Consider the following 14202-nt stretch of genomic DNA (forward strand, 5'->3'; position numbering starts at 1 on the left):
AAAATAAAGTGTTTCTGAACTTCTGAACCCCGTTCTGTGCTTTTTTTTTTCCCCCCCATTCCTTTACCATAAAAATGAGATTATTCAAATGTTTTTCTTTACTGACTGCAGGGACTCCGTTGCTGCTTAAATCATGAGTAACTGCAGAGGAAGGATTTATTGCTGACCTGCAGGTGTTTAACTGCTGCGTGGTATTCAGTCATGTCTATATTTACTTGAAGAATTGTGTGTATTTGCTATGGAGCATGGTGTTCCTGTTACCTCATCTATCACAGGAGATAATGTAGTCTGCCTTGACATGCCTTCCAGTATCTAACGAGGGCTCAGAGTCTGCTTTATTAACCGTTCCCGTTTCTAGCAGAGAAACTTCTCAGGATCTGCAATGTGAGTCCTTCAGGGCACGGGGAGTTTTGCTTGCAACCTGAAGCAATCATTCTTTGTTTTCTGCACTCCGTCAAGAGAGAGAGAGATGCCATGAGCTGTCAGAAAATGTCAGTGCCTGGCAGGGACTGCAGAGGGGAGAGAGTGCCAGCACGTGTGTGACACTTGGGCATCTGAAGAAGGTTCTGTCTTGCTGTCAAGGTGTGATGGAAGATGGGTTGCTCTGGATAGGTATGTTTGGTCTGAAAAGATCCTCGTTAGAAAGCTGCAGGATTTAAAGCCCTTACAATCACATTGGCAGGGAATAGGGGAGGGATGCTGCTTCTGTACATGAAATACTGAACTTGGTGTGTAGGTGTTCTTCAGTTCCTTGGAACAAGAGTCTTTGCAACCTCAAGTCTGATCCCAGAGGTGTGTGCCTTGAGGAGAATCCCTCCTAAATTGTTTTGAACCCCTTCAGAAGAAAACTTGGTGGTGGCTGTTTATAAATGCCTCTTAATGCTCTCCGTCTACCCTGTCTGCACCCCAGTGGTGCAGTCTCGGGAAGAACAGCCTGGCCAGTTAAGGAGATGACATCAGGGCTAGAAACTGCCTGCTGGAACGTTTTAAGGGCACACAGCCCTATGCTCTGTCATCCCATTGGTGAAACAAGTTTGTTGTGCCTCTGTGTAGTGCAATTGCTCCTCACAACAGCCGGGGACGTAAAGAATATTGAGTGGAGAAGGAAGATGTATCTGCTGATTTGTGTATTAAAACAGACCCAGGGAAGTCATATCCCTGAGTGCTCTTTCAGTTGAAGCTATGAATCTTTTCTCTGAATTTACTGCAGAATTTAAGCCTGGCAATGCTTCATGGTTTTGCTTTCACAGAGCAAAGGGGAGTATTTCAAATAACTGGATCTTACCGAATTGTAGGAGCTTTTTGTATGCTAAGGTATGGCTCTGTGATATATACAAACCTGTCACGAGAGGTGAAGGTGATTGTAAGGTGCTCCTTATCACACCAGTATCAAATGCTGTATTACTTTTATATAATGTTTATATTTCAGCTTCTCCTGTTTTCCACGCCTGTACATAATGCCTCAGGCTTTGAAGATGACATATTTCAGCCTTTATTTTCATATCTAAGAAGAGAAGAACAGTGATGATAAATATGGGGTAAGTCTGGAAAGGGAAGATAAAGGGACTATTTGGGTAAAGGCAGTGATGGGTCAGACTCTGGTTAGGACCAAGAGAAGGGAAGGGAGATGGATTCAGATTGGATGCATGAGCCCTGACCAAGCCAGTGAGCATCCCACACTTGGCTGCTGACTCTTCAGAGAGCCTCAACTCTGAATTAGACACCACTATTAACTATGTGAAGTTGAAGGAATCACTTGGGCAAAGCTTAATGGGAAAATGACATCGTATTTTGGTACAAGGTTATAGAAATCCATGCAATGATGACACCTTTAAGAGCTGTTTCTTGCTTTTAACTGATGAGAGATGGCGCTAGTGAAATCGTAGGCACAAAAATCCCAGAATTCAGAAAATGTTCAGGGCAGGCTTTTCAGTCTGGATGTTTTAGTGTTTGTTTTTGTTGTAAACAAGCTTTGCCTCATAAGTCTTGTCTGCCTTGAGGTTGCTGAGCCATGGAACTTAGGTGCACACACAGTCCTCAGCGTCTATCCAGACTGGTCCAGATGTGCTCCAGCCTTTCTGCTCAATCGCCTCTTTTCCAGATTTAAGCATCTTGGTGGAACAGATAGCAGGAAATCACTGTCTGGAAGGGAATCATTGATATTTTGCTGATTGGCACTGTCTCAGGTCTGCTTTGTTGGGGTTTTTTGACCTCATGGGCAAAATCTCTCTGTTCTGTATTGCCGTTGTTGGTGTAAGGAAGGGATGAACTAGCCTCCATAGCTGGGTGATACTTGGATTGAAGTATTATGAGCAGACTGTTTTCAATGCTGATAGCATCTTAAGAAGTCCGATAGGAAACAATTGCTCTAGAAAAAAAGACCCGCCTCAGGCTTCTACTGATCTGTTGCCTTGAAAAGGTGTATTGAGATAGAGCCAGAACCAGGAGGAGGAAATCAAAGTGTTAACTGGGTGAGGGAAAACGATGTCTTCTCTTTCTCGTTCAATTGAGTTTCTGTATTGAAACTTGATCTTGACTTTCTGTGTGTTGTCTGGTAAAGAGATGGGGATGTAAGTTTAAGTTTATCTTTCTCAGTTGCTTTTATGCATGGACACCACCTGAAGGCTAATCTGAAGCCAGAACGGAACCTGTAAATGTAAGAAAAGTAATTAAATGGTGAAATCATCTTTTTAGCTGCACAGAGAAAGAACAAATATACAACTTGGTTCTACTTCTGAGTGACCGTGGAAATGAAAAGCTTCTATGGAAATCAAATCAGTGAGGTGAAGAGCTAAATGTCTAAAAAAACAGGGAGGGAAGAGCAACGGGAGTTTATGATCAGGTTTCCTTATGTTTTAAGTAAATGTAGAGGATTAGGGAGATGTTGTGGGTTAGGGAGAGTTCTGGCAGTGGGTTGTACTGCCAGAAGGCAGGATTTGGCGTGGAGATCCACAGAGCAGCCAGTGCAGCTCCCCGTGCTCAGCATCCTGCACACCAGCGTCCCAAGAGCAGCCTGTTCTCAGCACGGAGCAAGAGAGACATCTCTTGGCATGACGAGGTTGTGCTCTCCCAGCTGCTCACTTATGGCAATGTGCCCAGACCGTAGCCTCGGCAGGTCACCCATGGGCTGCTCCTGCTCCCCAAAGGAATGAGTCCTGTGCCTGCATGAGGGGCTCAGGGCTGTGCTGATGGGGTTGGAACTGGAGGAGTGGGTGGTCGAGCTAGCCTGGCATTAGGTCAGCAGAGGCGTTTCAGGGATTACAGAATCCTCCCTCCTTCTTTGGTAATAAGGTAGTCTGTGTGTGGAAACTGGTGTAGATGTGGCTGTGCTGATCATATACCTTCTGCCTATGCTTTATTCAGAGGCAGGAAATCTTAAGCCTTGAGTTAAAAGCTCACTTGCAGAGTGTGGCTAATCTCACGGTATTGGCAGAGTATAAATTCACTTCTCTACCAGCCTGTTGTGACCCTAGCTGAAAAATGACAGTTGTTCTCACCCCTGGAGATTTATGCTTTTTCAGACTGAGCTTTTTGTTTTCCCTGCACACACGTACATGTTACTCACCTCTGGTTAAGGCAGCAGTATATGATGGGGTTGTACATCGTTGAACTCATGGCAAGCAGAAAGATTGCGAGATAAACCTGCTGAATGTACTTCTGCTGGTAGATGTTTTCCTTGAAGCTCCCCAGGATGAAGTATATGTGATAGGGCAGCCAGCAGACAGCAAAAATGATCACAACTACCACCATGGTCTTCACAAACTAGAAAAACAAAGCCAGCGTGTTATTCCTGGGCCGCTGGGTGATTGTCTGATCTTGCTGGGGGAATGGGAAATGCTGCTTTTGTTGTGGGTCTGTTTTGCCCTCCTGAAGTGCAGTGTATGTTATGTAGACCCAGGGTGCTGTGGCAAAGAAACCAGCCCTGATGATGGAAACTGGGAACAGGGAGAGAGAACAAATGTTTCCTGGTGCACTGAGTGGACCTTCTGCAGAGGAGCTACTTGCAGTTGTGTCAGAGCGATGTGGAAGAGAAATGCGGTAACTGCTCTTACACTGAAACCTTTCCACCCCGTCCAGAGTTTTCCTTCTGGTTTATCCTGTGATGTGTGGATTCACAGCACACTGGGCTTTACTCTCGAAGGACGATGTAGTTGCCACACTGGAAGGATGGGATGTCATCCAGAGGGACCTGGACAGGCTGGAGAAGTGGGGCTGTGTGAAACTCATGAGGTTCAACAAGGCCAAATACAGGGTCCTACGCCTGGGTCGGGACAATCCCCGATTTCAGTACACAATGGGAGGTGATGTGATTGAGAGCAGCCCTGCAGAGAAGGACTTGGGGGTGCTGGTTTGACGAGAAGCTCGACATGAACCGGCAATGTGCGCTCACAGCCCAGAAGGCCAACTGTGTCCTGGGCTGCATCAAAAGCAGTGTGGCCAGCAGGGCGAGGGAGGGGATTCTGCCCCTCTGTTCCTCTCTTGTGAGACCTCATCTGGAGTATTGTGTCCAGTTCTGGAATCCTCAATGAGGATACGAGGACAGGCTGAGAGAGTTGGGGTTGTGTTCAGCCTGGAGAAGAGAAGGCTCTGAGGAGACCATATAGCGACCGTCCAGTACCTGAAGAGGGCCTACAGGAAAGCTGAAGAGGGGCTATTCATAAAGGCGTGTGGTGATAGGAGAAGGGGAACGGGTATAAACTGGAGAGAGGCAAATTTAGGCTTGATATAAGGAAGAAATTCTTCCCCATGAGAGTGGTGAGGCCCTGTCCCAGGTTGCCCAGGGAAGCTGTGGCTGCCCCATCCCTGGAGGTGTTCCAGGCCAGGTTGGATGGGCCTTGGGCAGCCTGAGCCAGTGGGAGGTGTCCCTGCCCATGGCAGGGGGGTTGGAACTGGATGATTTTAAGGTCCCTTCCAACCCAAAGTATTCTATGTTTCTATGACTGCTGGGAACTGATACACTGCCTACCGTTGTCGGCCTTTCTTCCTTGGAGGCTGGTTGGTGCAGGTAGATCTCCATTTCTTTTTTCTATACATGCTGGGTGATGCGTTTTCCACCCAAAATATTTTGTCAACCTTTCGTGCCCAATCCAACAAGATTTTATATGGCACATATGCTCTGTTTTGGAGTTGGAGCCAGCAGTGTCGGTATGCTGAGGGTAATTATTTTAAATTTTCACTTCTTACCTTTTTTTTGGCATTAACTTGGTGTTCGTAGCGGACTCTGTTAACGTGGTTGCCTGGAACCGCACTGCTCCACAGAGTAATTCCTATAATGCTGTATGCAACAAACATCACCATTAAAGGCAGTAAATAAATCAACACGATCACTGCAATGTGATACCTGAAAAAGAAGAACAAGCATGTTTTCATCGTGAGTATGTCTCTTGTAGGGCTCTTACAGAAACTGTCTTTTGGACACGTATGTCTCACTCCCATTAACTGCAACCCCAAAGCATAAGGAAGCAGAAATTTTGCCTGCAAACATCATTACAGGGACTTCTGTGAACAGCAAAAGCTCATCTCTTGTGTTGTGATGATCAGCCCTTTGACTGGATTCACAGCAAGACGGAGTAATATATTTTATCTTTTATCAGAGGGTTACGCTCTCTGGTCACCTGCCCTGAACTTTGCTGTCCCACTCCAGCCAGGAGAGACCTTCAAGACTTGCAGCTGTCAATATACAATGCTTTAAATGGGATGTGGAAAAGGAAGATGCAGAAAACTACAGAGTAACTTGATGAATGCAATAGTGCCAAGAACTTAGCAACAGTGAAAAAAGCAAACTACGGCATGTAGCTGGCTGCTAACAGGATGCACAAACTCAGCAGGGAAGAATCCACAGGTAGTGAGGAAAGAATAGTCCCTACTTAGAGCACGCAGAAAGTGAGTGGAGGTTGTTGCTGTGTTTGTGTTCTGGCTGGTTTTATTTGTGTGCGCACACACAATTATTTATCACCATCAGGCTGCTCTGTTACTGCTCTAGACCAAAATCCCTGGCATCTCCTTCAGCTGTATTTTAGCTCAGCTCTTCCTAGCCTTCCATGTTACCCTGCAAGCTTCTGCTGGTTCCTTCGTGCTGGGATTTGATTATTTTAAGCCACCACCATTTATGGGGAGGGAACAACCTGCTCATTCGGCTACAGCAGCTGTCAAATTAACCTAAACAGTGTGAAAACTGGGATTAGGCAGGAGGGTTCTGGCACACATTGCTGGACTGACCACGAAAGGCTCGGTGCAAATGGTCTTTCTCAGTATGACAACGCCCTGGAGTTACTCATCACATTCGTGACCGGGGACAACTGCTCTGCAGAGAGCTATCAAATTGGGTGTTGGGGTGCTTGCTGGTATTCCCTCTTGCTTGGTGGATCCAATTTATCAGAGCAGGGGCTGCATATAGAAAAATACTGTTTTTGTCATATATGGCACGTATGTCATTGCCTGTTTTCCACTTTTCCTAGTTAGAGCAGTACCTCTTTTGAAGGTGTAGAAAGCAGCAGAAATGCAAAGCTCTTTTAGAGTGCCTGTCCTGGGAGGAAGAGAAGAGGACGGGAACTTAAGCTTCAGCATATGACAAAAAGAAACTTTTAGTCTTGTAGTTTTGCTACTTTTCTGCAAAGTTAACCTGTCATTAGAAAAAAGTCCTCTGTAGTTAAGGTTCTTTATTTTGGTTAAACTTCTACAAATTTTGATCCTTCGTATCCAAGATTCCTCAGGCGTTAGCAGTCACAGAAGTACATTGTTCAGGGTCTTTTGGATATGTCTCTATCATAATCATAAAAAAAAATGTCCCATAGAAAAGCACTTTCCTTTGTTCTGAAGTCTAGAAATCTTGAAAGCTGTTTTAATCGGCCAACAGGGATTTGGAAGACCCACAGTTAACAAAGGAACCTGGTTCTCCTTTTCTTTTTTCTCTCGGTTTCTTAGTGTTTTCCTTGGTAACTGGACTAGCATGATGTGATTGAGAGCAGCCCTACGGAGAAGGTCTTTGGGGGTGCTGGTTGTTGAGAAGCTCGACACAAGCTGGCAATTTGCGCTCACAGCCCAGAAGGCCAATCGTGTCCTGGGCTGCATCAAAAGCAGCGTGGCCAGCAGGGCGAGGGAGGGGATTCTGCCCCTCTGTTCCTCTCTTGTGAGACCTCATCTGGAGTATTGTGTCCAGTTCTGGAATCCTCAACATAAGAAAGAGATGGAGCTGTTGGAATGGGTCCAGAGGAGGCTACAAGGATGATCCGAGGGCTGGAGCACCTCCTGTATGAGGACAGGCTGAGAGAGTTGGGGCTGTTCAGCCTGGAGAAGAGAAGGCTCCAAGGAGACCTTATAGTGACCCTCCAGTACCTGAAGGAGCTACAGGAAAGCTGGAGAGGGACTGTTCACAAAGGCTTGGAGTGATAGGACGAGGGGCAATGGGTATAAACTGGAGAGGGGCAGATTTAGACTGGACACAAGGAAGAATTTCTTCCCTATGTGAGAGTGGTGAGGCCCTGTCCCAGGTTGCCCAGGGAAGCTGTGGCTGCCCCATCCCTGGAGGTGTTCCAGGCCAGGTTGGATGGGCCTTGGGCAGCCTGAGCCAGTGGGAGGTGTCCCTGCCCATGGCAGAGGGGTTGGAACTGGATAGTCTTTAAGGTCCCTTCCAACCCAAACTATTCTATGATTCTATGAATGGCTGCATGTGGCTTTTTCTCCCTGGTGTGGACTGCAGGCGTTGGTCCCGACAGATCCATCACTCAGAATGATTTCTGGGGAGTGCTGCTTCCAACTTCCTTTCTAGGAAAGCTACTGAAACCTGTAAATCTGAGGCCGTTGAGGGAGAGTGAGCTATTGTGAAAGGAGTGATTTAACATATTTGGGAGCTGCTGCTCTTCAGCTGAGGATCCCAGAAAGAACTTGCCCTATTACTTGCTGTGTTCAGGACCAACATTTCCAGCTCTCAGAGATTTTATCGACATAATGGTAAACTCTTGTTTCAATCCTTCCCAAGCAGTGGATATGGGAGAAATAAATGTAACTTTTTACATCTGAATTAAATAGTCGCTAGTGACTTATATACAAATGATTATCCACTGTCCCTCCTTCTCCATAGGAGAAGGCGTATTGTGTTCTCCGGCATGTGCCATAGAGTACCAACCAAGGAGCTCTGGGAGGAACATCACCCAAAGTGGTGCGAGCCTGGTTTTACCCTTTACTCTTCCGTGACTCTGAAGGATGGAGATAACTGGCTGCCAGTGGCTGAACATGCTGTATCTCAGCCAAACTTACACGAGGCTACTGGAACTTGGCACATATTAGTGTGAACTCCAGTTAGTTTGGTAATAACTAATCACAGGAGGCATCCGGCTGTCTGCCAGAGATGAAGACGGAGAAGGGAAAGATGTCCCTGAGTGAAAGGTTTCACTGTGAAGAATGGTGAAGGGACTTTAGCACTTGGGTTTGGTTTGAGAAACTGTTTTCATTTTGTTAATCAATTTGTTCCTTTTCAGCAGTACTTCCATAACTTCTTTCTATAAATATGTTTTGCTTGGTACATTTCTCAAACTGCTCTGTATATCGTGTGCTTTGAATGATGATTAATCGCAGCAGATCCCTTAAATGATGGGTGTGGCTTGTTTCATCTGTCTGGACAATCTTGCTTTAAAGCAGGAGGAAATTGCTGTGAGGTTTAGGAGCTTTGAGAGCACTGATATGTGCCCAGATAAGTCAGTCTATAAAACCTCAGGATGTCTGAAACCTGCTCCACTTCACCCCCACCGCTCCTCAAAGTGCAGTATAATTTTTAGCTAATTATTTGGCTTCTCAGCATTCAAGATACACAGTTTCTTCCTGTCTGACAGAGGGCGAAAATCCAAAATCAGGATTTACTGCTTGTTTAGAGACTTTTTGTGCTGGTTTCTCTTAAATCCGTTGACCCCTGGATCTAGAGTTTCTGGATCTTATAACCAGTTTTCAAAGCAGAAGAGGATGGTGCATCACCCTTCTTTACCCTCAGCATGATCATCTAGCATTTTTTTCTACAACTAGCTTAAACTCAGCTTAGATGGGCTGCCCCAGAGATGCATTCCCATACTGTGTGGTTCCCCTTTGTCTTCTCCCCCAGCACTGCCTGTAGCCAATGGTTTGGAGATGAAATTACTTTCTGCATAAATCAAGAGGTTTTCATTTCTCTTACGTGAGCTGGTGCTTGGATCCAACGTCATCTGGCCAGACGACGATGCATTTTGTTGTTCCGTTGTCCATCATGATCTTGGCGTAGAAGCACTGGGGGAAGGCAAGCCCAAACGCCACCAGCCAGATTATCCCTATGATGACTCTGGTGCTTCCAGCAGAAAGCCTGGGCTTGAAGGGATGAATTATGGCCATGTACCTGCAAGAAAATGGGTAATGATTTTACAGTTGTGCAGGTAAACGATACAACAAATATAGTGAGTGTAAAAACTCCCCAGACAGTACGGTGGGCTTTCTTTATAGAGACATTTTGATAGGTTCCAGGCTATAAATAATGGGAAGGAGGATGGTTTCAAGTCTTAAGGCAGTATTTATTAAATCCATTTGGATGGATGCTTCTGATGTGAGGAGGGAAAAAGTTATCTATGTCTTCTGTGGTCCTTTGCAAGTATTCCCCTTACACTGATTATTATTTTTTTTTTAAAAAAAAATTAATTATTCAAATGCTTTGTGGGTTTGGTCTCAAATTCCACGCTGTGAACTGTCCGTGTCGGTTTGGGCTTATAAGCATTTTAATACCATGCTCTTTCCTGCTTCCTCTACTATAAAAAAAAGCCTTAACACCCTCTTCCCCCTTAATTATATCGGTCCCCTCTGACGCGCCGTATTATCACAACAGCAGATTGAGGTCTTGAGTGTCCTTTACCCTGGATATTTTTTTCCTCTGATTTTTAGCCATGGAAAAGTTTTGTGCCATCCTGTAAGCACTTGAGCACTTGTGCTTGTGGTGGAAGGGCAAAGCTGACCCTTTCGATCCCACACCTGCTCGGAGCCCTCATGGCACATCTGACTATTAGATTACGTGCAAGCCCAGGCGCTTGTTGGTTTTAAGTTCCCTGTGTAGAAACGCATGGTATCGTAATGAGGACATAATCAATTATGCATTTCTTGTCATGCTCTCAGTCCTCTTTGTCATGCTTGTTACAAAGGCAAAATAGAGTGGAAAATGTCAATTGCCTCCTGGTTTTCATAGTGAAAAATCTGACAGTCTCTGTGCTGTCTCCTGTCCAGGCTGTTGGGAGGGAGCTCTGCTCGGCTGCTGCAGGACAGGGTGGCCGCACGGACAGACAGCACTGTAAGCAAGACAGAGGTGCACGGCGGCAGAGCCTTATTTAGCTGTAAAACTTTCATGTCACCTTGCTTTTCTTCAGCTTTTCGTAGCCAGCCTTTTACAGTGCTTGAATCCCAATGGGAAGGAACCAAGTGGCAAATATTTTCCAGAATATTTGCCCACAGAAGTGCCCAAACCCACGAGCCGTGGCTCTCGGTGAACAGCAGGTCCTGGGTAATAAGTGATGCCACCTGCTGTGCTGCCCCAGCAGCCTGTGGTACAGACCCTGAAGGTATTACAGGGCTGCTGAGGGGATGCTTTCCCACTCAGCCAGCGGTGCGCCCTGAGGCGAGCTGCGCTTTTAGGCAAGCTCCTGCAAGTTGGGAGATTTATGGAATCGGCTGAGCTCTCCTGGCTGTTCCTGCAAGTTGGGAGATACATGGAGTCTGCTGAGATGTCCTGGCTGCTCTCACTGTGTGGCAGAGCTGCCTTTGCCCACCCCGTTCCTGCTCGCTGTGACATCTCAGGATGCTGAGACTATGCTCCCGGCACACTTCCTCCTGTCCTTGTCCCGTGCAGAAGAAACAAGCTGAATTTCAGATGTTCTTGCACGCTTTCCGAAGTGAGCCTAGGAGACTTTGCTAATCAGGATGTGAAACTTGAGCTGATATGCTACATTTCTGCCTGGAGCACTGCAGAAAGCGTGCAGTGGAAATAGCTGCTCTGGTATGCAGAGCAGCCTGAAACAGGGAAAGAGAGTTGGTCCTAAACCCAACAACGGGCAATATTGCCAGGGCCTTTCCGTGGCAGATAAAGATGATTTATAGAACTGTCCCTTCTTAGCCTTCTTCCTTATAATAAACCACTTCAGAAGACATTGTTTTATTGAAGTTAAACAACGGAGCCCAAGTTGAAGCAAGTTCTCATAACAATAAGTGGAAGCCATGAGTTTCCAGGAGGCAGTGTCAGGATCTATTTTAAGGTTAAGCAGAGAATAGCTAAATATGGTTTGCAGGGAGATGCCAAGTTTTCTTTCTGATCTGTGTCATGTGACATAAGGGATTTTGGCTGTATAGGTGCTTTTACCAAAGGTCTCCAAGGAGCGAGAGTAGGGAGACATGAGGGCAGGCTGAAGTGGATTTATTTAAAAGAGAAGCATTCTTTGGCAGACCACATGTATAAAGCAGGTTGTTACCAACAACCCTTGATTTAAAGCCAAAAACAGTACAAAAGGGTATTTGAGTCTGAAACTGAGCTACCGTTGCTTCTAAATAGGAATTTGCTTTCATCTGGACAACTGCAGGCTGAGAAACACATTGCTCATCCCTGGGATTATTAGCGATCCTTCCAGCGATCCCAGGGGCCACTGTCCTGTACTGTGCCATGTTCCCAGCTACGTGGGCATGACATACACATGGGGCAAAGCCTTATTTCTCCTGCTACTTTGTCTACCTGATACGATTTGTGTATTTTGCTTGCTACCCTGGGTGTGCCGGGGTGAACGGAGCTGCGAGCAGGGGTGGGAGTTACGAAAGCGTCCCTGCTGTCTCACAGAGCAATGCTTTTCAGGTGGCTCTAAAGGGATGCTCGCTCTGCTCCCAAGGCAGCTGGAAGGCCCCTTCAGAGATTCATGCGCTCGATAAGGAATGAAGGAAACCTGAAGGAAACTGCAATGTCAACAGGAGGGCTCGATAAAGAGCTGCCAGGTATTTCTGCATGCCAGGTCCTGCTGCCCAGGAGAAAGACCTTGGGTGTGTGGCTGGGGCATCCTAGGATGGAGAAGACACACATGTTCCCAGTGCCAGGCAGAGAGTGGAAGAAATGGGGAAGGCAGGAAAGCGACGGGAAGAGGGCAGAGAGCCTAGAAGGTAGTTAAAAGCTCCTCTGCCTTTTTTACATGCCATCGCCTGAAGAGAGGATATTCCCATGGACTTTTGGCTGCTTCCAGTAAAAAGAGAAACAGTGTCGCGGTACTTAACAATGAGCTGGTTTGACTCCACAAACTTAAGCTCAAGTAAAAGAGACTTGGCAGATGTAAGAGGCTATTATGAAAATACCGAATTATCTCAGAAGTCAAACAAAATCACTGTAATTACATTCTTCCCTCTTGATTAAGTCTTTCTTATGAACTATTGGAGCAGACTGACATTTCTGGTCTGCTTCCCACTATTTCTGGCGGTTTGCTGGGCTCACAAGTGGGATAGTGGATGCTGATACTTTCAGCGTCCCACAGCACATTCGAATCTTTCTAACTTTGTCCAGATGATGGGTCCTTCTCATGTTTTTTTAAAAAAATGAGTTTGCAGGATGACTGGGCAACAACTTACGAGCAATAATGTGGGAACGATAAAATACCAGCCACTTCCTCTTGTTACAGACCGGGGTATGATTCAGGCCAGGGATAAGAAAGAAGAGTCTTCCTTTCATGCCATGACTAGCATCTAACCCTTAATCTCTTTGCCTGGCACTCCTCCCAACTTTGCCGATAAGGTACCTGGCACAGTAGGTGAGGGCCGATTGCACAGAGTATTGCAATCATTTTTTATAACTTACAGTAGGTTTTTCAGACTTTGTCTTCTCCCTTCGCCCCTTACCTTTCTGCAGCCACAGCTGTCATGGAGTAAATGCTCACAAACATCGCGGTGATCGGGAACCAGTTCTGAAACCTGCAGAATTCCTTGCCAAAATACCAGACGTTGTGACTGGCGTAAATAAAATTGAAGATGGTATTGAAAGCGGACATTAGCAAATCGGAAAGAGCCAAATTCACGATAAAATAGTTGGTAGCCGTCCTCATTCTTCTGTGCGCAAGAATAATCCAGATGATGGTGACGTTGCCAACAATGGATGTGATAACGATGAAGGAATAAGTGATAGCCCACAAAGCAATCTGCCACCCTGGCTGGGTAAACTGTGTCACTGCTGTCCAATTGTCGCTTTCCTCGAGGGAATCAGCCTGTGAAACATTGCTAGCATTGAAAATGGAAAATGTGCTCATGGTTTTTACTTTGGCTAAGCATAAAATAAAATCGACTGGCATCTGCTCTTTTTTTTTTACAGTAGATACTGGTGCTATGAATCTCCATGCATATGACTAAATGCTGTCATAAAGACATCGGGATAAGATGTCTCATGTCCTCTCGTCCTGTTTTCCAAGTGATGCAATGCAATTCCAGGAGGAGATGAGCGACACCGAGGGCCTCCTCCTTGCCTGGCATTTTAACCTACGCTTGAAGAGCACAAACTAAAGGACAACTCACCCTCCTGAGTTTATTTTTCCTTAAAAAAAAAGGAAAAAAAAAGGAAGAAAAAAAAAAGAAGAGAAGAAGGTGTTTTCCGGGTGAGTGATGGGCAATGTCTTCTTTCAGATTATTTTTAAGGCCAAGAAAATATAAATGGAAGTATCAAGCTAGAAAACATTGCAGTCCAAGCGGAAATCCTTTTTTCAAGGCAGCAGTTTTCCAAGGCCCCAGGTATCTGAATTCTTAGCAGTGAGACTGAAGATCTTTGGTTTTCTTCGCCTGTGTAACTGTTCAGTGCGAGGCAGGAGCTGTACTGGGATAAATTCTCTACGGGGTTTAAGGGGACTTTGAAAGGAGGTGGAGTCTCATTCAGGCAAAAACTAAACAACCAATTTGACACTAAATGAAACACGGTAAAGTGGTACTTGAAACTTTCCCCCTCTTCCCATTTCTTTTGAAATAATCTCTGCAATGGACACGCTGCTAATTCGGGGTTTACAGGCTGAAATGCAAGGCTGACTGCTTTGCTGGCTTTACCAGTCCTGCAGTCCTTGCATTTCCAGGACTCTCCCTGGCTTCACAAAAGCTCTTACAGCAAGAAAGGTAAGAAATATATTCAACACAATTTTAGCAAAGTGGTCTTGCTCTCTGCAACTGTTTGGAGGCTTATCTGCATTTTTAATACATTTC

At 45.7% G+C, this 14202-nt stretch overlaps 1 protein-coding gene across 1 annotated transcript; it reads right to left on the minus strand.

The window, feature by feature from the left end:
• Positions 1-1519: 1519 nt before the first annotated feature.
• On the minus strand, positions 1520-13314 carry TACR2 (tachykinin receptor 2). The gene is made up of 5 exons (XM_009565271.2): positions 12865-13314; positions 9164-9358; positions 5185-5341; positions 3566-3762; positions 1520-2648 (listed from the first exon to the last, which is right to left on the minus strand). The coding sequence occupies exons 1-5, from the start codon at positions 13308-13310 to the stop codon at positions 2456-2458; spliced, it is 1188 nt and encodes a 395-aa protein (XP_009563566.2). The 5' UTR covers positions 13311-13314; the 3' UTR covers positions 1520-2455.
• Positions 13315-14202: the final 888 nt, after the last annotated feature.

Source organism: Cuculus canorus, chromosome 7 (genome assembly GCF_017976375.1).
Source record: "Cuculus canorus isolate bCucCan1 chromosome 7, bCucCan1.pri, whole genome shotgun sequence".
Classification (NCBI taxonomy): Eukaryota; Metazoa; Chordata; class Aves; order Cuculiformes; family Cuculidae; genus Cuculus; species Cuculus canorus.